Below are 22,995 nucleotides of genomic sequence, written 5' to 3' on the forward strand. Positions count from 1 at the left end.
CACCTCTCCAAAGGGGCCCAAAGAAATACCTGGAAGGACCTTTCTTTACACCTTATCTGCCTTCTCTCTCTCTCTTTTCTCTCCCCCACCCCCAATCTTTTTTTGTTTGAAAAGATCTAAGAAAACTATCTGCTGAGTTATGCTTATTCTATTCCATTTCTTTTATCCCACACTAGCTAAGATATCTATAATTTACACCCAAACAATTTTCTTCAAATCAAGCTTCTGTTTATCAGAGTGCACTGAACACATGGAACCGATAAACTTTAATATTATATTTCAAAATGTAGTTGCACTGCTTCAGCCTAAATTTTAATACGGCAATTCATTTTTATTGCTGACTCCCACATTTTTATTATCAGCAGACTTCAGCCTTCCGCAGTCACATCCAGTGCTTCTAACAAATGGAGTGTGATGGCATTAGGAGACAGCAAATATATTTTTTCTTTTTAGAAAAAGATGTATTATACAAAGTACCCATTCAGACCCAAAACATAGCTTGGTTTTAATCCACATCTTTTTTATGGGTAAAGATTAACAGCCCAATTCTACACACACTTTATCTCCTTGAACCAGTGCTAGTCAATCTAGCCTTAACCCTGACCGAGGACAGGAGCAGCAAACACCACTGGTGAGCTGGTGATCAGAAGAGGACTGATTGCGCTGTAAGAGGAACTTGAGGATGGCAGAGACTGAGAGAAAAGCATTCTCTGCCTGTGTCCTCCATGGCTGTCCTTAGAGAGCTCTGGCAGGGGGCAGGGCCTGGGGCAAATCAGCCAGTGCAGGGCTCTTCCCGATAATTTTAATGGGGGTTTAAACAGCAGGGCCTGAGGCAGAAGCCTTGCTTGCCCTGCCCTAAGGAGACACCTGCCTGTATCATATCCCAAGAACTCCTGGAGTGGTTCTCATCTGTCCCCTTCTCCCGACACGAGTGCAACACTGGCACAGGTCCTCCGGAGATGTACACAGGAACCCCTTTCTAGTCATCCTTTCCATTACAGTTCATCTCCTAGGCCATACATGAACTGAATCTATAAAACTTTTAGCAAAAAGCAAAACCTACAACAAAATCGATAAAACCTTTACCAGGGACTTTATACCACTTTGGAAGATGACCAAGAGAAGAACATTGGATGAATCAGGCAGAACCACTTCACAGCCAAGCAACATTGTACAGCCTTACAAAAGGCTGTAGAAAAAGAAGACAATTGCTGCTTCTTTCTGAAGTCTTTAATAAACAAGGAATATAATTTTCTTTTGTTTGGGGGGGGGGACTAATGCTACTAGTGCTCTTATCAATTTAAAGAGCATACAATAACAACGTGAAACAAAACCCAGATCACCAATAGTACCTTATAAGCCAATTGGCCTTTTTAGGTTGGCACAAGGCTTCCCCACACTGGTTCTCTTTTCTAATAGGGATGTCAAACTAACAATGGCCACCTAAATTTCTGTGCATTCCAATGACCACCTATTCTGTAGTTCTTCTAAGACTGACTATCCACTGAAAATCATCCCCAGAGATCCTACAAACTGATGGTCTACTGCTGGGTACATTTTAAGTGTACTCATCCTCACTCTGGTGATATGGGATGACTGATGCCATCATGCTTGCTGTGGGACCAAACCTTAGTTCTGCTATGTATGCTGTGCAACCATCAACATTGCCCTTTTGCTGGGGAGTAAATATTGTTGACTGCCAATGGCCATGCTGTGCACAATCCTCTGGGCCTTTCAGTTGCATGGCAGCCCCTGGCACAACTATTTTCCTGGCTTTCATGGAATTCTAGAGCAAAGACAGGCATAATTACTTAAGCACAGTGGATGTGCTTTGAAGACACATTTTCTGGCCTTAAAACAAATGTGGTTTTGCAAGAAAACCTACAAAGTATTATGAAAAAGAATAATTTACCTAATATAAGTCACTAGCAAGTTTACACCATATGAAAATCTACTCCAAGAGACACACTCAAGGGTGGGGCAGAAAGGACTGCTCTCACAGATTTATCAAACGTTACTTAAAGAAGAGCAGAGTAATAATACACTATATATGAACAGGTGGGAGAAATTGTTAGCCCTTGAAATCATAGAAAAGGATTGGAGAATAGTATAGTCAGGAGCCTCAACTAAATCATTTTGCATAAGTATAAAAGATGTTTTCAAGGTATTTACATTCTGGTATTTACTCCCAACTACAATTCAGTTCATGTATGGCTTAGCAGATGATCTCTATTGGAAAGGACGTCTAGAAAGGGGTTCCTATGTACATCTCTGATGGACCTGTGTCAAGATGCAGCAATTCTGGAAAATGATCAGAGCCAACATTAAACAGATTACAAAATACAAACTGCATTTTAATCCATTAACAATACTACTGGGCTATATCAATGATGAGGACACAAGCTGTTTTCATAAGAAATTAATCCACAGTCTCTTGACAGCAATGTGCCTAGCCACAGCACATAAGTGGAAATAGAGTGATCTCCCAACAGAATTGTACTGGGAACAAGAAGAAAAAATGTATCTATTGATAATGGACAAGTTAATGCCACAAATCTAAACTCAGCAAGGGAGGTAGAAAGTAGACCACTTCATGGAAGACTGGTGACCAGTGATTCCTCACCTGGAACTTAAGCCTGTGAATGGGTAAGTCAGTTAAATACAAAACTATGGATCAGTTCAGATTATACTTTTTTGGCCCAAGCAATTAAAGAGGGGATGCACTGAGAGGATGCCCTTCCTGATATCTTTCATTGACATTCTGATGTTGTCTCAGCATGTTGCTTTATCACATGGGTTTGGGTTTGCTCAAACCACACATAGAAGTTAATTAGTATTTGGGCCATGTGTTGAATGGCACTTCAGGCAAAGCACCACCCCACATGATAAAGGAATGTGCAAACCAGTGCTCCCCCCCTGTTTTTTAATCTCTGTGTGGAATGAGTTTTGTTCTGGGTGGCAGTATCAAGGCACTGTGTGCACACATCCATTCAGAGTGGGGCCTTCCTAATTCAACCTAAGTGGGATCGAAAATTAACTGAGCGGACATCAGAAAACTTGTGAGTGTGTGCACGCGCACACACCTCAGAGGGAACAGTGGTGCCAGTTTGACATCAAGACATCCATGAGTGACATCAGGACAAGCACCCTCTTGGCATGACACCCTTTTGATTGTGTAGGCTGGAAAGATATCATCCGAACCAACACTATATGCTCCATGAGAAATTAGCCATAAAAGAACAGTGGCCAACATGGCAGGCATGCCTGCGTTGGCATTAGGAATCTACCGGGAGCGCTGCACAACTTGAAAGGCAGCTCTGACAGCACTGCACGACAGGACAGCTGTGGCATGACTTCACACTGCTTCCAGACAGTTGCACAGTGCGACTTCCATTGTTTCCAAAAGCCTGGGAACAGTTTTAAGTCATTCCGCAGCAGCCCCATCACACTGCACCATCGGGGCTGCTTTTCATGTTGCTCAGAAGCCCTGATAAATCCCTAATGCCAACACAGGGCTGCCCATCATGTCGGTCACTGTTTTAAAATAACAGTGGCAAAGAGGCACTTTTTAACGTGGTGATTCTCTTTATTTAGCAGGGGGAGAGTAACTGGCCTTATCCACCCCCAGCACAGTACCACCAGTGACTGTTGCTGGTGTCTGTCTTATGTTTCTTTTTAGAATGTGAGCCCTTTGGGGACAGAGAGCCATCTTATTTGTTTGTTATTTCTCTTTGTAAACCGCCCTGAGCCATTTTTGGAAGGGCGGTATAGAAACTGAATAAATGATGATTATGATGATATGTGTACTAACTAAGCTAGAAATGTCAACCTTCAAAGAGTGGGAGTTGTATGTTTTTAATCTCTTGTTTTGTTTTTGTTTTTTAAAAAACATAAAATATAACATTCATTTTCAAAAGTAAATAAAATAGAGGGCGAAGTGTGCATTAAAATTCCTTCCAAACACTTACAATGTGACATCTGTCTTCACTCCTAGAGTGGTAAAGGATGAAACAAAGGCTTCATTGCAAAGCAGAACTATCCACACTCAAGTCCCCTCACAGATCAGCCAATACAGGAAAGTGCTGGAGTATTGTGGCACTGGCAGAGCCAGCTGGCTCTTACAGCTTGATTGTCTATGCATTCGCTAGCTGCATTAGCTGTAGTGACCCAAGCCGGTGTTTACACCAGTACAGCCAAAGCAGATGTATAGTAACAGGCTGCCCAGCACAAAACTTGAAGCAAATATGATCACCATCATAGTCTGCACCACCCATTAATCAGATTCTAAGCAGATTCCTGCACCAGGGAATCAAGCTGATGAATGGTACTCCTAAAGTAAGGCTGCTTAGGCTCACAGGCAATTGTAAGTGGAAAGTAAGCTCTGTTGAAATCATCAGGGTCTAAAATAAAGGGTGCCATCAAGTGGATTTCGACTCCTGGCGCCCAAAGAGCCCTGTGGTTTTCTTTAGCAGGAGGGGTTTACCATTGCCTCTTCCTGCGCAGTGTGAGATGATGCCTTACAGCATCTTCCTATATCGCTGCTGCCTGATATAGTACCAGAGGGAATTCGAACCAGCAACTTTCTGCTTGTTAGGCAAGCATTTCCCCACTGCACCATTAGGTGGCCAACCATCAGGGTCTACTTTCAGGTAAATATGGTTGGAAGTGAAGAACAAATCTCTAAGCCAGTTACCTCCAATCTGCATTTACAATGGCTTTTTCTCTGACATCTTTCTAAAACAAAAAGCAACATGACAAAGCAGAATAAAATGAAATAAAAAGGAGGATGACAAGGGACTGAACATAATTGTCCAATTCACCAGCTTAAAGCCCCAAGTTAAAAACACAGTGTGAAAAATGCTGCTTTTAAAACCATGCTGAGAAGGTATTAGTTGAAATATTCAGTGCCTAGTAAATAGCCATGGGGAATTAGAATACTATTTTAACCCACAAAAAGATATATTGCATGTGGCCTTTCCTTTGTATTATACTCCAAACCCTGAGGGTTGCTTTCCTCCCCTTTCCTCCCTTTTCTTCTTCTTCTTTTCTCTCCCCCCCCCCTTTTCTTTTCTTTTTACTTTTCTTACATTTTAATTCATCTTCCCTTGAATATGTCAGCATTGGAATATACATTTCAAACCTTGAGGTAATTAGAAGGACTGCTAATCTCACTTCATGCTAATTACATCCAAGTGATCAGAAAATGCATCATGCACGGCCTATATATAACCCATATACACAAAAGTCGAGAGAGTTCATCTTCTGCTCCGTTTAATAGCTGAAGCAGTTGCAGGGGAGAGTATGAAATCAAATTCTGGCTGGATGATATAAAAACACAGCTTTGGGGGAAGAAGCCTGGCTCTTTGATTCAGAAAACCACAGCAGTATTCACTAACCCATTTAACCAGAAATTATTTGGGGTGGTTGATCATATTTCTGCCTCTTCAGCCACCAAACATTGTTATTAAAGATCAGGGAATACCACAGAGCTAGTCATCCCTTTTGTTAAACAGTCATCATATAATCATTGGACAGGTATGGAGTCATTGTGTGGAGGAGCAAGATCACACAGCAGACTCACTGGAGGCTTCAGAGCAGTAACAGATGTGTTTGGTGTATCACAGAGAACCCGGGAGCCAAAAAAAACCATGCAAGAAGCCTTGGTTTTTCTGCAATGGCAGCCTTCCCCATGCAGCATGGCAATCTGCTTCTGAAATGGAGAGAGGTTTAAAAAAACTAAGGCAGCAAAGGGATCTGCAATTCGGGGCAGGGTATGTTTGTCAAAAATTCTACTGGGCTAGAAGAAGCCCCTTTGGTGAGTCCAAGGAACTGTGTCCAAAAGACAGCTTTTCAGTTGGGGAACTTCTCCATTTTTACATGACATGCTTTCCCCATTCCATTCTTTTAAAGAGCCAGAGTGATTTGTTATGCCATTCCTCCCCCTTCTGCATACCTATGTTGAGGCCAGACATAATCTGATCCTTGGAATATAAATCACAAGACAGACAACTCTATGCAAGAAATGTCAACAAAATCCGATTCACTTGAGCCAGAGCAGAATTTGAGCGGCATAGTTATATTTTATATTTGCAATTTCTCCTAAATAGTTCATTCCTTCAGCTCCAGGTCATACTAAACAATAGTTTTTGGAAATATTCCAGATGCTTCTCCTTTTCCATTTCTCCAGAGAAGTCAAGCTAAAGTATTTTATATTTAGAAACAGGCATCCCGTTGATTCCAAGGGCCGCTTCAACATCACATTTTTCCTAGGCAAATATTATCTCTGTGTAGGAAGGGGGAAATCCTCATTTCACACAAGTAATGTGTGAAAAGCATGTGAGTGCCCATTTTGCTACAACAGCCAAGTGTTTGGAAGACACAGCTCAATCATGCCAGTTTCCTACACAAGGATTATTTCTGTCAAAATAAGAACAATTCTATAAATGAATTACATTAGGAGACACAGAAATAATAGAAAAAGCCATTATGAAAATCATTTATTATATACAGTCTTTATCAGTCCTCTCCACTTTTTAAGAGTAGCCCTTAAGTTCAGAATAATGGGAATTGGGATGGTCCAGAGTAAGATGTACATAAGCACAATGCTTCTACTCACACTGGAGGGAGAAGTGATTTATCCTGATCCCCCTCCCTTCTACAGCCCCCTATGTCTCACAACTCTTGGGTACATGTACTCAGGGGAACATAACAGTTATCACATATTGGGTGGCTTCACACATCACAGGAGCAACTAAGTTTCTGCCAACCACTGGCTCCCGGTGAGTGCACGCTCACAAAGAGAACCACAAGCTCTACTCCCAGTGTGTCATGCAAACCCATCAATGTTGTGTTCCCCAGTCTCACTTCCCTTCAGAAACACAACACCTGCAACCAACTTCAAATCTAGATTACAGATGTTGGGCTCCTGGGGGGGGGAAGTGTGGCTGGGGAGCCCAACATTGGAAGGTTCAGACGATACACTGAGAACTGAATGTGCAGCTACACCAGGAGTATGCGCTCACAGGAAACTAGCAGTTTGCAGAACCTTATATGCCTCCATGACATGTGAAACTGCCCTCTGTGTCACACTCAACCTGTTGGAGGTCTAGTGCATAATTTCTGATTATTAGAAAGCATTTTGGCAATAGCTATTGATTAGGCTTGGGCCCGAAACAGCTCTGCCATGTTTCAGCGGCAGCAGGGATATCACAGCAGGGGTATCACACACACACGTGACGGATACATGCGCGCCCAGTACTTCCAGCCACTTACGGCTGATGAGGGCAATGGGGTGGCAGGGAGGAATGCTGTCGCCCCGAGGGGCTTTAAAACAATGGAGCGCCGGTGGGGAAAATGCGGCGGGAGGGGTGAGTGCACCCTCCCCCATCCTTAAGGGAATACCCCCTCCCCTGCCACTAAAAGGCCAAAATGGCCTCGGCTGCCGAAACGTTTCGGAGGCCTCTACAATGGCCTCCAAAATGTTTTGGGCCCAAGCCTACTATTGATAAGTAGAGTTTCTAGCTTGACTAAACTTTAGCACAGGCTTGATCTAGTAGCTATAATTATAAGCTATTATTATGTGGAGGTGCTTCGGACATGTGAATCAGCTTTTTAAGATACTGGTTGAATTCAAGAATACTGATTCTGAAAGAACTGCACTGGCTGTTGATATGTTTCCGAGCAAAATACAAGGTGCCTATAAATCTCTCAACAGATTTGGTCCAGGGTACTTAAGAGAGTGCCTTCTTTGTCATGAACCCAGCCGCCTATTAAGATCATTTGAGGAAATCCAATTACAGTTGCCATCAGCTTGGTTGGCGACATGGGACCAGACCTTCTCTGTGCCTGCCCCAGAGCTTTGGAATATGCTCACTGTCAAAATAAAGCATCTCCATCTCTGACTGCTTTTAGGAAGACCCTCTAAACACACCTGTGTTCTTTGGCTTTTAAGTGAAATTAATTTTAAACTGTGTAATTGTTTTTATCCTATGATATTGTTTTATCTTTTTATTCTGTGAATTGTTTTGTTTTTACTCTGTTTTATATTTGTTGTTTTAAAATGTGTACACCGCCTAGAGACACATATATCAGGAGGTATATAAATATAATAAAAATAATATTTATTGCTTAATCAAGCAACCGCAAACAAAGAGGAGAATCCAAGCAAATAAAGTATTGCAGGTCCTAAAATCCCAATACAATCAATATCAGATTCTGCTCCTAAAAAAAATAGTCAGAGAGAGCAGTCAGTGATTTTTCCAAGTTCATCCAGACCATTTCACATTACATTTCAGTGGGTACACATTACAGACAACCTAAAATGCTAAAAATGATGGGTTGTGTCCAAAGTTAGATTTTCTATAAAATCTAACTCCATCCCATTGCAACTAAACCCCCCAAAATCGCTCCTGAGAGTCAGGGCAATCTCAGAAACAATGTGGAACCTGGTGCTGGGGGCTACAAGGTGAGAAGTTGCATCCTCCCCCTGTAGCCCCCAGCATCAGTTTCCAAGAGTCCCTTGACCCTCAGGAATGGCTTTTCAAGGGGCTGCAGAGGGAAGAAGAGGACAAGGAAGCACCTTTATCTTACTGCACTCTGGATCCAACTCTGTAAGCCTGGAAGCCGCTACAAATGTTTGGGGTCTTTCTCATTAACCGTATACAAAATACTAAGGCTACAAGCAACAAAGAACTGGAATTGGTCATAGCTGCCAGCCAGCATCTGTGCATGCACTGAAGATGCATGCATGCTTCAGATGTGACTTTAACACTAACATGTACATACTGTAGGTCTGAAAATGTGTACTGCTAAAAATATGTAATATGTAAAACACAGTGGGTTAATTGAAGGACTACAACGAGGAGTGTTTCTAAAAACCAGCTTCATTTAGCAATTGAAAAGCCACTGTTGATACAGAAACAAAAAACTTGCATCTTCCCAGAAGAGATTAAGATGGGTTACAGTGCTGTAATTTTTGTTAACTGATCATGTTGTAAGATAGTGATTAGTACATTCATAGTGCTGACATATATAAATACATTTGTTTGCCCTGTACTCAGCTTTCTACAAACTAGTATCATTTCCTAACCAAAATCTCAATTCCATTTGACCTTCTCATTGTGGAAAGTAAAGTATCCACTAATGGAAGCTTAATCCAAAGGTGTGCGCCTTGAGAATCCCAATGAACCTGTACTTAGTATAAAGACAGCAAAAGAAGACAACAAGAAGCCTTGCTAGCCTTGCTCAGAAAAGAAGGGAGACTCAGGGCTAAACATGTTTCAAAAAGTGCACAATCACATTCCATACTTGGTTCTTTTAGCAGATGTAGGGAGACCAATCTGGGTCAGGACTGTGGCATGGGGAGGAAGGGGTTTCGCTCTACTATTTTCCCCACTATGGTCCCAATCTGGACTGTCCCTGCAGCCATTCATTCCTACCTTCCAAGAAAAAGCTCCTCTTGATGCCAATGTACAGCTGCCTTTTCCAATATATCTAGTGTGTATGGAGGTTGCGCCACTTCATGGGCAATGAGAACCTAACAAAAGACATTGCAGAACAAGGGATGCTTTCTACAAGCACCATCTAGGACCTGAGAGCAAATGCACCTGAAGGAGTTTCTCTCTACTATTGGCACTCCAAAGACCTTATGCTTCACTTCTATGCCACTGACACCCATAGAAGTTTCCCATCCTTAGCAAATAGCAGTTGCTGGAATCCCTATCCAAAATAGGACCATCGTCTAAGGCAAAGGATTAACCCCCCTCCCGCCATGCTTTGGTTCCAATCCAAAATGAACCCTGCTCTGTGGCCACTACTCAGCAAAACAAAACAAAACAAAATATTCAATGGCTAATCACACACTTCAAACGGCATCTAATTTGACCCCAACTCTCAATCTTGAATTCTATTTCTTCTTATCTTGTTACTGCAAAATCATTAAAGGTTTGAGGCAGTTCACAGAAATATCCAATAGTCATTTCTATGCATTATGAGAACTATATTTTGTTGCAGCCTGAGGTACAGAAACACAAAAGTACAACGAGAATGTTATCCAATATTAATAACATAAAAAGTACCTATACTGGCTTAGACGGAGAATCTATCTAATCTGCTACTCTCATCTTCCACTGTGGCCAGATTTCAGCTTTTTGAATACTACCTGGGATGCTCATACACAAACCAGAAAGGGAAAGTAAAGGCCCTTCATTGAGGCAGGGTAAAGCCTGAGGCTTGGATGCAAGGAGAGGTGCAGGGGTGGCAATTTCTGGTGCCCTGCCACTAAAGGCACCACTCCACAGCCCCCCCCCCATAGGCTGCCACCATTATTCCACAACCTACTGGAACATATTGCTCATGCCCCCCACCACGTCCCACCACTGCATGGCCGGTGCCATAGTCTGAGAATGTGTGCATGCTGAACATAACAAAAGAACATAAGAACAGCCCTGCTGGATCAGGCCCAAGACCCATCAAATCCCGCATCTTGTTTTACACAGTGGCCCACTAGATGCTGCTGGAAACCCACAGTTGAGGGTATGCCCTCTCTCCTGCTGTTATCTCCCCTGCAGGTGCATCCTGCCTCTGAGGTTGGAGGTGGCCTATAGCCCTCAGACAAGTAGCCAATGATAGACCTGTCCTCCATGAATTTATCCAGACCTCTCTTAAAGCCATCCAAACTAGTAGCCAACACCACATCTTGTGGCAGAGAATTCCACTAGTTGATCATGTGTTGTGTGAAAAAGTACCTCCGTTTGTTCGTCCTAAAATTCTTGACAATACATTTCATGGGATGACCCCTGGTTCTAGTGTTATGGCAGAGGGAGAAAAATTTCTCTCAATCCACTTTTTCCACACCATGTATTATTTTATAGACCTCTATCCTGTCTCCCCGCAGTCATCTTTTTTCTAAACTAAAAAGCCCCAGGTGTTGTAGCCTTGCCGTGCTCTAGGCCCATGATTGGTTATCCTCTTTTGCACCTTTTCCAGTTCTACAATGTCCTTCTATAGATGTGGTGACCAGAATTGTACGCAGTACTCCAGGTGTGGCCGCACCATAGTTTTGTATAAGGGCATTATAATATTAGCAGTTTTATTTCCAGTCCCCTTCCTAATGATCCCTAGCATGGAATGGGCTTTTTTCACAGCTGTTTGAAATAGCTGTTTTCACAGCTGTTGACACTTTCAACAAGTTGTCCACCATGACCCCAAGATCCTTCTCCTGGTCAGTCACACCGACAGTTCAGATCACATCAGTGTATAAGTGAATTTGGGGTTTCTCGTCCCAATGTCATTTTATACTTGCCAACATTGGACCGCATTTGCCATTTTGTTGCCAACTCACCCAGTTTGGAGGTTTTCACGACTCTTTTGGATTTCACTACCCTATATAGTTTGGTGTCATGTGAAATTTGGCCACCTCTCTGCTTACCTCAACTTCTAGATATTTATGAATAAATTAAAAAGCACCGGTCTGAGTACAGATCTCTGGAGGACACCACTTCTTACTTCCCTCCATTGTGAAAACTCTCCATTTATCCCTACCCTCTGTTTCCTATCCTTCAACAAGTTACCAATTCACACATGTACAGGTACCTGTCCCCTTATCCCATGACTGCTGGGTTTTTTCAAGAGCCTTTGACAAGGAACTTTGTCAAAAGCTTTTTGGAAGTCCAGCTATACTATGTCAACTGGATCACCTTTATCCACACACGTGTTGACACTCTCAAAGAACTCCAAAAGGTTAGTGAGGCAAGATTCAGAGAGTAGAGCTGGTCTTGTGGTAGCAAGCATGACTTGTCCCCTTAGCTAAGCAGGGTCTGCCCTGGTTGCATATGAATGGGAGACTTGATGTGTGAGCACTGCAAGATATTCCCTCAGGGGATGAAGCCGCTCTGGGAAGAGCAGAAGATTTCAGGTTCCCTCCCTGGCTTCTCCAAGATAGGGCTGAGAGAGATTCCTGCCTGCAACCTTGGAGAAGCCGCTGCCAGTCTGTGAAGACAATACTGAGCTAGATAGACCAATGGTCTGACTCAGTATATGGCAGTTTCCTATGTTCCTATTTACCTTTGTCATGCTGGTTCTCCCTAAGCAGGGTCTGTTCTTCTATGTGCTTTACAATTTTATCCTTGAGAATGCTTTCCATCAATTTGCCTGGAACAGAAGTTAAGCTAACCAGCCTGTAATTTCCTGGATTGCCCCTGGATCCCTTTTTGAAAATCAGTGTTACATTTGCTACTTTCCAGTCCTCTGGTACAGAGTCTGATTGTAGGGATAAGTTATATATTTTTGCAAGGAGGCCAGCAATAAATTTCACATTCGAGTTCTTTAAGGACTCTTGGATGGATGCCATTTGGCCCTGGAGTGGAGATTTGCTAGTTTTTATTTTTTTTTCAGACAGTTTAGAATATTGTCACTTCTATCTAACTCAGTTCTTTAGGTTTCATCCCTGAAAAGTCTGGTTCACAAACAAGTATATGCAAAGTATCCTCTGCCGTGAAGACAGATGGAAAGAGCTCGTTTATTTTATTTTTTTAATGTATGTTACTTTTTCTTTGTAAATTGCTTTGTGAACTTTGGTTGAAGAGCGGTATATAAATATTCGTCGTAGTAGTAGTAGTTTAGCTTCTCTTCAACCTCTATATCCTCCTTAATAATCCCTTTCACTGCTGGCTGCTTCTGGCTGCTGTTGCCTCCTGCTCAACTATATGCCCTGAGAATGCTGAGCATCACCCACAGATTTGTGGTGTGTGTGTGTGTGTGTGTGTGTGTGTGTGTGTGTGTGTGTGTGATTTGCCTCAGGTACCAATATATTTTGGCCCATCCCTGATGATAAGCCAACAAAAAACTCAAGCTTCCTCAGAAGACATAGCCCTATCCAATTGAGAATTTAGAAACTATTGCCTCCTCACAACTGTACAACAGGAATTCCCCCCCCCCACAGTAAGTTTTCCATATGTATGAAAAGCCAACCTTCATTTTAAAAGAATTATATTAATAATCTGAAGTTATTGAATAGAATGCCTCATAAACATAAAACCCAGCCTTCCTGAGTCCACGTGGGGTTGAATGAAATAATATTTCTTGAGGTCTTGATCAATAGCTTTTCTCCATATCTTTAAGGTTAATCCTCTAGCTCAGAAGAGTCAAGTAGATTTTCCAAACTCTAATATAAAAGCAGGAGGGCAATAGTAGCAGCACAAAAGAAAAGTCTAAGTTTCCTTGAAAACTAAACAAACAAGCGAAACCTGTCATGGGTTCTTTATGAGGTCTTGTCTACTACAGGAAAGACAAACTTGAAAGAAAATCGTAGGATAAGTAAACATTGTTATTATAAGAGGCTTTATCTTGTCAGCTTTAAAAATTAATTAAAGTTAACTCCTGAAGTTTGCTGTTGTGGTTTCCTTTATGTTCCTCATTTGAATATTTTGTAAGTAATCCTTAGTTATTTTTGCAGGCCTGAAATCAGCCCCAGGCCAGCCCAACACAGGGGTAAGCCAAAGTAAACCTGGAATCAGAAGGATTCTAGAACCATACAGTAAACGCTTTACAATTTCTGAAAGCCCCACATGGTAACTCACAAGATTACCACTGAGATGCAATTGGAACATAGAACATAAGAAAACAGGAAGCTGCCCTTATATCAAGTTAGACCATTGGTCCATCTAGCTCAGTACTGCCTGCACTGCCACTGATTGGCAGCAACTTCCCAAGGCTGCAGGCAAGAATCTTTCCCAGGGATTGAACCTAGGACCTTCTGCATGCAAAGCAGATGCTCCACCACTGAGCTCCAGTTGCAACCCCCAATACAAAGTCTGCCCAGGCGGAGCCAGTAAGTTGTAGAAGTTCTATTCATTCAAGAGGAAGATGTTTGCTTGTTTGTTTGTTTGTTTGTTTGTTCTTTAACCAATATCAGTGTCTTCCAATTTGTGGATACGTTTCCTGAGTGCTTTTAGACAAATATGCCATCCAGGATTTCAGTCTAGCCAAGCAGGCTCACAAAACTGAGTCCAAAGAAGTACATGATGTCCAAGACAGAGGAAATGCCTATAATGGTACCTTCTGTGACAAGGGCTGTTTAGGGATGGGGCCAAAACTCAGTGGTAAAGCATCTGCTTAGCATGCCAAAGATCCTCTCAGGTTCAATTTCTGGCATCTCCCAGTAGGGCTCAGAAAAATTCCTGCTTGAAGCCCTGGAGAGTCACTTCCAGGCAGAGTAGACAATACTGAGCTAGATGGATCAGTGGGCTGACTCAGTCAGTATAAAGTGGCTTCCCATATTCCTATGACAGCGCTTGCTCCATCTGACCCAGAGATAACTTGTTCCTGGTTCTCCTAGTCAAATGAAAGCAGGTTAGGCCCTGTAGGGACCCATTGCTCCAACTGCACTGCCACCCGACTAGGCTAGACTCTCAGACTAACATTGTTGCTGTCACTTTGTTGAGCTAGTTTTTCATGTTTCCTTGTGTGACAGGGTCACGATGAGCCAGTCTCTCATTCAGACTGCAATAGCTGCAAGCCACACTGACTGCACTCCTACAAAGCACAGAAACTCAGTGAAAAGATAACAGCTGACCTACATAATTATGCAGCAGAATCGCATCACAGTTCTTGGCTACACCGTTCAAAAGGCAAGTGGGATTGTTTGAATGCTTCCCCATAAAAACAAGTCTTCCTGTGCACAGAAATCGAGCATGTCAGAGAGAATGGTTCCAGTCTAGTCTTCTCCCTGACACACTAGTTCTCTATGTGCAGGAGGGATTTTTAGTATTTCTTAGGAGGGTCATTCAAATGTGTAATCCACCAACTGAACTCTAATGTGTTACAGGCTGGGGGATCTGTAATGTGTGATTCTTCTGCACATATCAATCTGCACCAGATGTTGATTGGTTGGCTGAGTTGTCAGCTGAGCTCATGATGAAGCAATCATACTACTGCTTCACCACATGTTGAACAATCCAGGGATCCAGCCCACCTATATTCTTCACATGCCAACCTGATTGCATGAACTGGTCCCAAAGAAGTTCCTTTCTAGCAGTCCAGTGCAAGGAGCCAGATGGACATGGCTGTCCTTAGGGCATGACAAGCAGGGCGACCGCCCCAGGCCCTGCTCTTTTAACTCCCATCAGAATTAACTGGAAGGGGGTCCTGCACTGGCTGATTTCCCCAGGCCTCACACCCCACCAGGGCTCTCTAAGGACAGACCTGCCGATGGACACATGTTCCACAGTGGAAATGTCACAGTTAGTTACACTGCAAAAGCAGGAGCTCTTGGATTACTGGGTCCACACTCCTAGGTGCAAAGCTACAATATGGGTAGGCAGTGCAGCTGCACATAGGCTGCCAATGCCAAGGGCTGCCATCCACACCGTCTCATGCACCCCTGCACTAGGCACTCCACAGTCCACACTTGCCACTTGTTTGGGCCCAGAACCAGCTACAATGCTGACTGCAAAACTGCCCTGTCTCAGCAAAAACAGGCAGCTGGCCTGTTCAATGTGCTCATGCTGGTGTGGTGACATCATCAGATTGCGTCAACACAGCCTGGCACAGGCTGGCTGACAGGCCGCTGGGTGTGCAGTGGTGGCAGGGGCCATGAAGCTAGTTGGTGGCAGGCTATCTGAAATCTTGCTCCAGGGCCATCTCACTACGGCCCTCCATGCAGTGTAGCTTATTTGGCATAATAGCGATTTCATTCCAGGCTGAAGCCAAGACCTAGATGATCACTGAAGAAAAGACCACGGGGCTGTGTATTCCTCCTTGTATCAACTATCAGGGCAGGTAGAGGTAGAGACTGACTGGACTAGAGAAAAGGCAACACTAATACTTTGAATGGTAGATAAATTAGGTCAACCTGCTCTTGTCCGACTTCTATGACAACAGAAGCATGAACAGATTCATGTTCAATGTCACTTCCTTCTGCCTGGGCAGAGCTAATTCTTTCTAATTAAGTCTGCCTAACTATGATTTCTGTATGAGTGGAAAGACCCAGATATCTCACCACACAGTTTAACGAGCACCCTCAACAGCAGATAGTTGTGATTTTTTTTTTGTTTTAAGAAAGACTCACAGATCACTGTGCTGCAATTAGAGGTGCCACAACTCCAATTGTCTTCACAATGGCAAGACAATCTAATGGCTTAATATATAACACTATGGTTTCAAAATAAGAAAGAAAATGTCTGTGTGCAGTTGATTTGCAGGATTAATTAAAAACATGATTTCTCAGTATCTTGGGGAAAAGAACCAAAGTTGTTTATCGTACCAAACAATTAACACTACAGAAACAATTAGTGAAAAACACGTGTTCATAGGGATCTTAAAAGATAATATGGTAATTCTAGAGTGTGAAGTATGGCTGTACATAAATGGAGGACAGGAGATGACTTCCCAACTGGAGTGCTAGCTGGCTTTCCATCCCCTTCCAGTCTTTTGGGACTCAACATATCTGAATAAACAGATTTACATACCTTTACCACAAGTTGTGGCTGTCGGTGACTTTTAATGTTTCAAAATGGCCACGGCTGCCATACCATACTCCATACATGGAGTTTTTTTTCCTAGTTAGGGAGTAGGGGCAGTTTCCATTTTGGTTCATGGTGCTATTCAGTGACAACCCACTCCATCTAACCCACTCCACCTCCAAAACATATAGCCAGGTTGCTCCAGATGAGTCAAATCATGCTATTGGAGGCCATTAGGGCAACTGCTGCTGAGCTCTCCTTGAAGTTTACACCATTTATGGTCAACTCACCAAGAGGAAGTACTACAACTTCAGTAGCCAAGCCCCCAGAGACATGTGTATACAAAAAAGGCATAGGCATAGCTATGCCTATAGTGTTTAGTGACGGGGCTATAGCTCGTAGAGCACCTGCTTTGCATGCAGAAGGTCCCCAGTTTAGTCTGTTATTTCCAAGTAGAGCTATGAAAGACTCCTGTCTCGAACTCTGTAGAGCTGCTGCCAGTCAGAATAGATGATCCAGAGATAGATGGACCAATAGTCTGACTCAGGATAAGACAGCTACCTATGTGTCAGTCACTCCCCCTCTCCAGAGACCCACTGGTGTTGCCATTAGGTGAAATGCACTGGGCACGGGCATCTCCAGATGAGTGCTAGGCATCTGACGGAACTCTAATTCCCATGTTTTATTTGCGGGGAAAGCCAAAACAGTTGAGCTGGGCTTTAAAACCAATATGTCTGTAGTGCAGATATGCCCAAAGGAGGTAGGAGAAAGGAGAAGACAGCACAGGTCTAAGCACAAGGCCAGGGATATAGCTAGGGAAGAGGGGGCCGTGTGCACCACTCTCCTCCATGGTGAGGGAGATAATGAAGGAAATAGGGAGAGGTGGAGCTGTGGGGCCCTCAGTAGCTGGGGAGACGGGGTCTTTGAACCCATCATCCACTCCATTATAGCTACATCCCTGCACAAGGGTAGTTATGATTTTCAGTTTTGACAAGCTGCAAGATTAAAAAGTAGAGCCTCAAGATCTAATAAACTCCTAAGGTTTATCTTCTTTAGATTAACACCCAGTCATAGAACACAAAGAACCTGTACTTTCTCAGATAGGCCCAGATTAACACAGATCTTAAGAACATAAGAACACCCTGCTAGATCAGGCCCAAGGCCCATCTAATCCAGCATCCTGTTTCACACAGTGGCCCACCAGATCTTCTCAGGTGTGGATGGCATATGTTAGATTGGGGGGGGGGGTGACTCTTCCTCCCAAGCATTAATACTCTGGGTAGGTGTTTCCTTTGCTTAATGGCCACACAAGTGACAACAGAGTGGAAGTGTGCCGCTGTCAGAAGAAAAGCCACACAGGAACTCAAGTGCACCCCAACGACTTCCTGCACCTCTTCATGAGTTCTCCCTCATGAAGTTCTCCTCTCACCTTTCAGAACTAGGGCTCTGGCCGTCGAGAAAGACTAGCCTTTGGCCCAGGCCATCTTTCCAGAGCCATGTACCTTTATACACAGAGGAGAGAAATAATCCATACCCCTACCAAAACCAAGCCCCAAGCTTGCTTGGAAAAGGCAAAATCTTAACATGCAATTGTTGAAATGTAGGTTCCACTAAGAGGATTCAAAAGGCAGTAGGAAATCGTTTTGTAAACCGCATCCAGCAGCTGTTAGCAGCTGTTGAGAGTCCGACGGTTGCCTTTGCTCTTATCATCTGGGGTGAGGGCAGCAGGGTGACCGCATCTGTTAGGATGTAGCAGAAGAGAGCCGCCGCCGCCCCAGGCAAAAGAAAGATCCTCCAGGACCAAGGAGGTGGCCCCTCTGGCAAAGCAGGAGAGCCATTCATTCGCCCAGCACACGCCCTGGCCTGGAACACGGACCCACACGGACCGGCGCTGGGGTCTTCAGATGTACGTACGATGCCTGGGGAATGGCTGTGGTGGTGGCCTCGCTCGAGGCGGGGGCTTGCAGTACAGACGAGCCGCCTGAGGGATCCCCTCCAAGCTGGCCTCCCGCAAGGCGGCACTCTCACAGCAGCCCTGATCCAACCACACTACGTGCGAGGAGGCGAACTACCGCCGAGAAGGGCACCGCCGGCCAGGAGGTGCCAACTGTCACCTTGCCCACCACACCGGACCGCACAGAGAAGAAGCCACAGTCGGAGCCAGCCGTCCGCCCGCCCTCTTCCACAGCCACAGAAATGGCTCCCCCTCCCCCTTTCGGCTCTCCAACCTCAGCAAGAAAAGTGGGTCAGGCAGATCTCTGCACAGGGAGACGTCTCCGACGGGGGGGGGGGGTGCGCCCTTAAAAAAAAAAAATATCCTGCAGCGCTGACCAGGGTCTCCTCCTCCTCCTCCTCCTCCCCACCCGCTTCACCTTCCCTCTGCTAGTCCTCCTCCTATTGGGCTCGGCGCCTCCTGCTTATCGAGCGCTCAGGCACGCTAGCTACAGGAAAGCGTTGGGTTTCAGCATCATTGGAAGGAAAAGCATACGCTGGCAAACGTCTCTTCCACCCGCATGGACACGCTAGATTGCGACGCGGATGTGGAAGCCAGGGCGGGAGTGCGCGGCGTGGGGCGGGGGCAGGGGGGAGAACACCCGTGGCTCATCTCCATACCACCCACCGCGCTTTACCAGGCAATCGCTGCTCAAACCAAAACAACCGCTAAAGCCCTTTTGACATAAATAGCACGTCCTGATGAAAGCCTCCCCCCGAAAAAAACCAAAAACCCAACAACTTTGCACACAGTTCAGTCCGGAAGCTCCCTCCCTATTTACCCCCCACATCGGCATAAGCTTCCCTCCTCTTCGTCCCCCTAAAATGGGTAAAAGTTCTTCGCACGAAAACCTCCTCGCTCACAGAGGTGTAATCAAGCTGAGAAATGGAGCGGGGGGGGGGCGGGGGGGGCGTGAGGTCTTATCTACGCTCTAGATAGCATCCCTTCATTTACAGCCACACCTCCAGAGGTGCCTAAGCAGCACAATGTTTAAAGTCACGTTTACTCTCCTTCCTTGAGAAGCAACGAGCACACTCATCCACCAAAGCAGATATTTGCTTTCACTTTCCAGCCAAATCATCCAGGGATCTTTCTCCTCCCCCGCCCCCTGCAAATCCGGTGCCCTCTGAGCGCGATGTGAAATCGACCAGAGGTTAAGGTGAACAGGCACTAAGGTCGCATCAAGGAGAAGGAAAGGAAGAAGGCAGGCAGGCAGACAGGTACGTAGGTAGGGGTGTTGGTTCCACTTACGCACTGCCTCCTTCTTGGGATCCAGGCTGTGTATAACCCCTTGGACGCAGCCGATCCGGCAGTGCAGCGCCCGGATCCTGCGGTGGGTGAGCTGGATCTCGCTCTCGACCTCCTGGAAGAGGGTGCAGGCGTGCTTGGCCAAATCGGAGAGTTGCCGGAGGATTCTCGAGAGAGCCACGTTGCTGACCGAGCAGAGGTCCAGCATCATCAGCGCCGCCGCCGCCTCCCTCTCTTCGGTGGGCACGACAGCCAGCCCGGCGGCGGCAGCCTCTTCCTCCGGCTCGTCGGCCGCCTCCCCCGGCTCCTCCGGCTGGCTCCCTGGCTGAGGCTCGCAGCTCGTTCCCTCCTCCAGCACCGAGGCGACGGGTTGCTGCCTGCAGAGCCACTGTGGCTCCACGATCCGCTTGGCAAAAGGCATGGCAAAGCCTCCGTCCACTCTTCGCCTCCCACCGGCGCAAAACCGCTCTTCTCTCCAGCCAGCCAGCCAGCCTCCGCCGCCGCCGCCGCCGCCGGGACCCAGCAACGCAACAGTCGGGACCCAGCACAACACTCGCACTCTCTGGGTTCTTTCCAAACTAGGCTGGCTCTGCTGCTCCGCCTCCTCCAAGCCCCCTTTCACTTGCTAACAGCCGGCATCGGAAGGCGAGTGATCCCCCATAATCTCCGCCAAGCGGTCCCTTTCCTTCGCACTTGGAAAGCGGCAGCCCAGCAAAGCACTGCCGCTGCGCCGCGTCCCTGGCTACCTTCCCTGCTTATCAGTGGCTTTCCCCGGCCCACTCCCACTCCCTCACGCCTCCGCCTCCTTTCGCGGTGAGCGTCCGGCTCTGTCTCCCGTCTCTCGCTTCCCTGCACAGCCCGAGCTTTCAGGGCGCGAGAGAGAAGTGGATTTTAAAAGGATGGCTTGAAAACCCGGAGACAGGAATTCGCCTCAGTCTTTTGTGAGGAGGAGCAGGCAGGGAGAGACACCCACTCGCATAAAAGAGGCGGCGGAGGAAGAGAAAGTGAGAAGTATTCCCCCTCGTGACCGCACGGGGTCACTGCAGGCTCCATGCCGCGGCTGTCTGCCAATCCACCATCAAAGAGTCCAGGGATTTTCACAAGAGATGAAAAGGGGGAGCTGGGAGGATTTAAAAGTTTGGCAGCCAAAACAAAACATCACTTTCAAGATATGTCTTTTGGGGGGGGGGGGACTGTGTGTGTGTGTGTGTGTGTGTGTGTGTATACGCATATGTGTGTGCACATAGGAGATCTAAGAAGCCCTTAACTAGAAACATCCTTTATGGAACAGTGGATAAAATATAGGGCTTGAATCAGAGACAAGGGGACTCCCACTTTCCAACAGGGTGTTTAGTCTGAGACTGTCACACTTTGTTCACTCACTCTTTACAGGGAGGTTACATCATCATCCATGCATTGTCAACTAGGGATGTGCACACATTTATTTTTATGATTTGATTTGTGCCCAAAACAAATCACCCCTGATTTATTTTTTTATCCAAATCTACCCCCTCCAAATCACCCCAGGTTCAATTTGTATTTGATTTGATTTGGATTTGGATGGATTTGGACCACTTAACAAGGTCCTAGGGCAGGCATCCCCAAACTGCGGCCCTCCAGATGTTGATGAACTACAACTCCCAGCATCCCTAGACACAATTTTTTGTGGCTGGGTATGCTGGAAGTTGTAGTTCAGCAACATCTGGAGGGCCGCAGTTTGGGGATGCCTGTCCTAGGGGCACCAAATTTGGGTGGTGGGTAGATCCCCATGGTTTCCACCTACCACCCAAATTTCAAGGCAGTGGGACACTTGGCTGATTTAATTTTTTTTTTAATTTACTGATTTTGAACATTTCTGCCATATGAAACAATGGGATTTGAAGTTGCCATATCCTAACCCTAAAATGGATCCCCAGCTTTCATTAAAGAAAAAAAAAAAAGCTAAGCTCTAGCCCTTGTAGAACTGGAGCTTTGGAGCAAAATGTGCAGTCATCTTTTTTAAGTGCTTGGATTCTTTGGTGTCTAATAACTTTTCCTCATAATGAATCCCTATGAGGATTCATTGCACACTTTCATTTCTTCTGATCATTTTGACTACCACTGGACAGTGCCAACTGTCAACTGCCATGTGCCAACTATGCCCCCCCCCACACACACACCTGCAAGGCAGTGGGGTACTCATTTTAATTTTTAAGAACATTGAAATGTTTAGATTCTTTGGTGTCTAATAACTTTTCCTCATAATGAATCCCTATGAGGATTAATTATATGCCTTCATTTCTTCTGTTCATTTTGACTATCACTGGACAGTGCCAGCTCTCAACTGCCATGTGTCAACTAATGTAAATTAATGTAAACCGCCCTGAGCCTTTTGGAAGGGCGGTATAAAAGTTTTAATAATAAATAAAAATAAATAAATAAACTACACCCCCACCACACACACACACTGGGGTACTCTATTTTTGAAGTGTTTAGATTATTTGGTGTCTTCATTACACATCTTCATTTCTTCTGTTCATTTTGAACCCACTGCTTTGCAGGTAGGGGTGGGGAATTAGTAGCATCCAATGTTTCAACTACCCTGCAACCCACAAGTCGCTGGGTACTCAGTTTATATGAATTTTTGAGGTGTTTAGACTCTTTGGTATGTAATGAATCCTCATAGAGATTCATTATGAGGAAAGGTTATTAGACACCAAAGAGCCTAAACACTTGAAAATAAATCCTAGAATATCAACTGAGTAATATCTCACTGCCTTGCGGGTGATAGTGGGGTGTAGTTGGCACATGGTGGTTGACAGTTGACACTGTTGAAAAGACAGTCAAAATGAATAGAATAAATGAAGGTGTGTAATGAATCCTCAGGGATTCATTGAGGAAAAGTTATACACCAAAGAATCCAAACACTTGAAAAATAGTGACCACACATTTTGCTCCATAATTCCACTTCTACAAGGGCTAGAGCTTAGCTTTTTTTTTTTTTTTAAGAAAACTGGGAGTCTGGGGGAATTAATAGGAGGGATCCGAATCTCGAATCAATTCGAATCGAATCAGGCATGATTTGATTTGTACCCAAATCTAGCCAATGGACCTCGGGGTGATTTGTTTTGTCTCCAAATCACCCAAATCCGCTAGATTCAGGTACAAATCGATTTGTACCCGAATCAATTTGCACATCACTATTGTTAACCTGCACATTCCCTGTGCTGAACCATCACATTTAATGTAGAAAATCTGGCTTTTTAAGACCAGTGGCGTGGTTGCACAATGACTGCATTTGCGGACTGTTTCATC

The 22,995-nt window shown here is 44.9% G+C and overlaps 1 protein-coding gene across 4 annotated transcripts in view; it reads right to left on the reverse strand.

The window, feature by feature from the left end:
• The window catches only part of NHS (NHS actin remodeling regulator), a 353,434-nt gene extending 332,820 nt beyond the window's left edge, over positions 1-20,614 (reverse strand). For 2 of the 4 annotated variants that reach the window (XM_053306637.1, XM_053306635.1), the window contains exon 1: positions 19,705-20,611. In XM_053306637.1, coding sequence (XP_053162612.1) covers positions 19,705-20,122 — 418 coding nt within the window. In that variant the 5' untranslated portion in view covers positions 20,123-20,611. Of the gene's footprint in view, positions 1-19,704 lie in introns of all 4 variants that reach the window. The other 2 variants (XM_053306636.1, XM_053306640.1) reach the window with 2 other exon arrangements.
• Positions 20,615-22,995: the final 2,381 nt, after the last annotated feature.

This window comes from Hemicordylus capensis, chromosome 3 (genome assembly GCF_027244095.1).
Source record: "Hemicordylus capensis ecotype Gifberg chromosome 3, rHemCap1.1.pri, whole genome shotgun sequence".
NCBI classification, from domain to species: Eukaryota; Metazoa; Chordata; class Lepidosauria; order Squamata; family Cordylidae; genus Hemicordylus; species Hemicordylus capensis.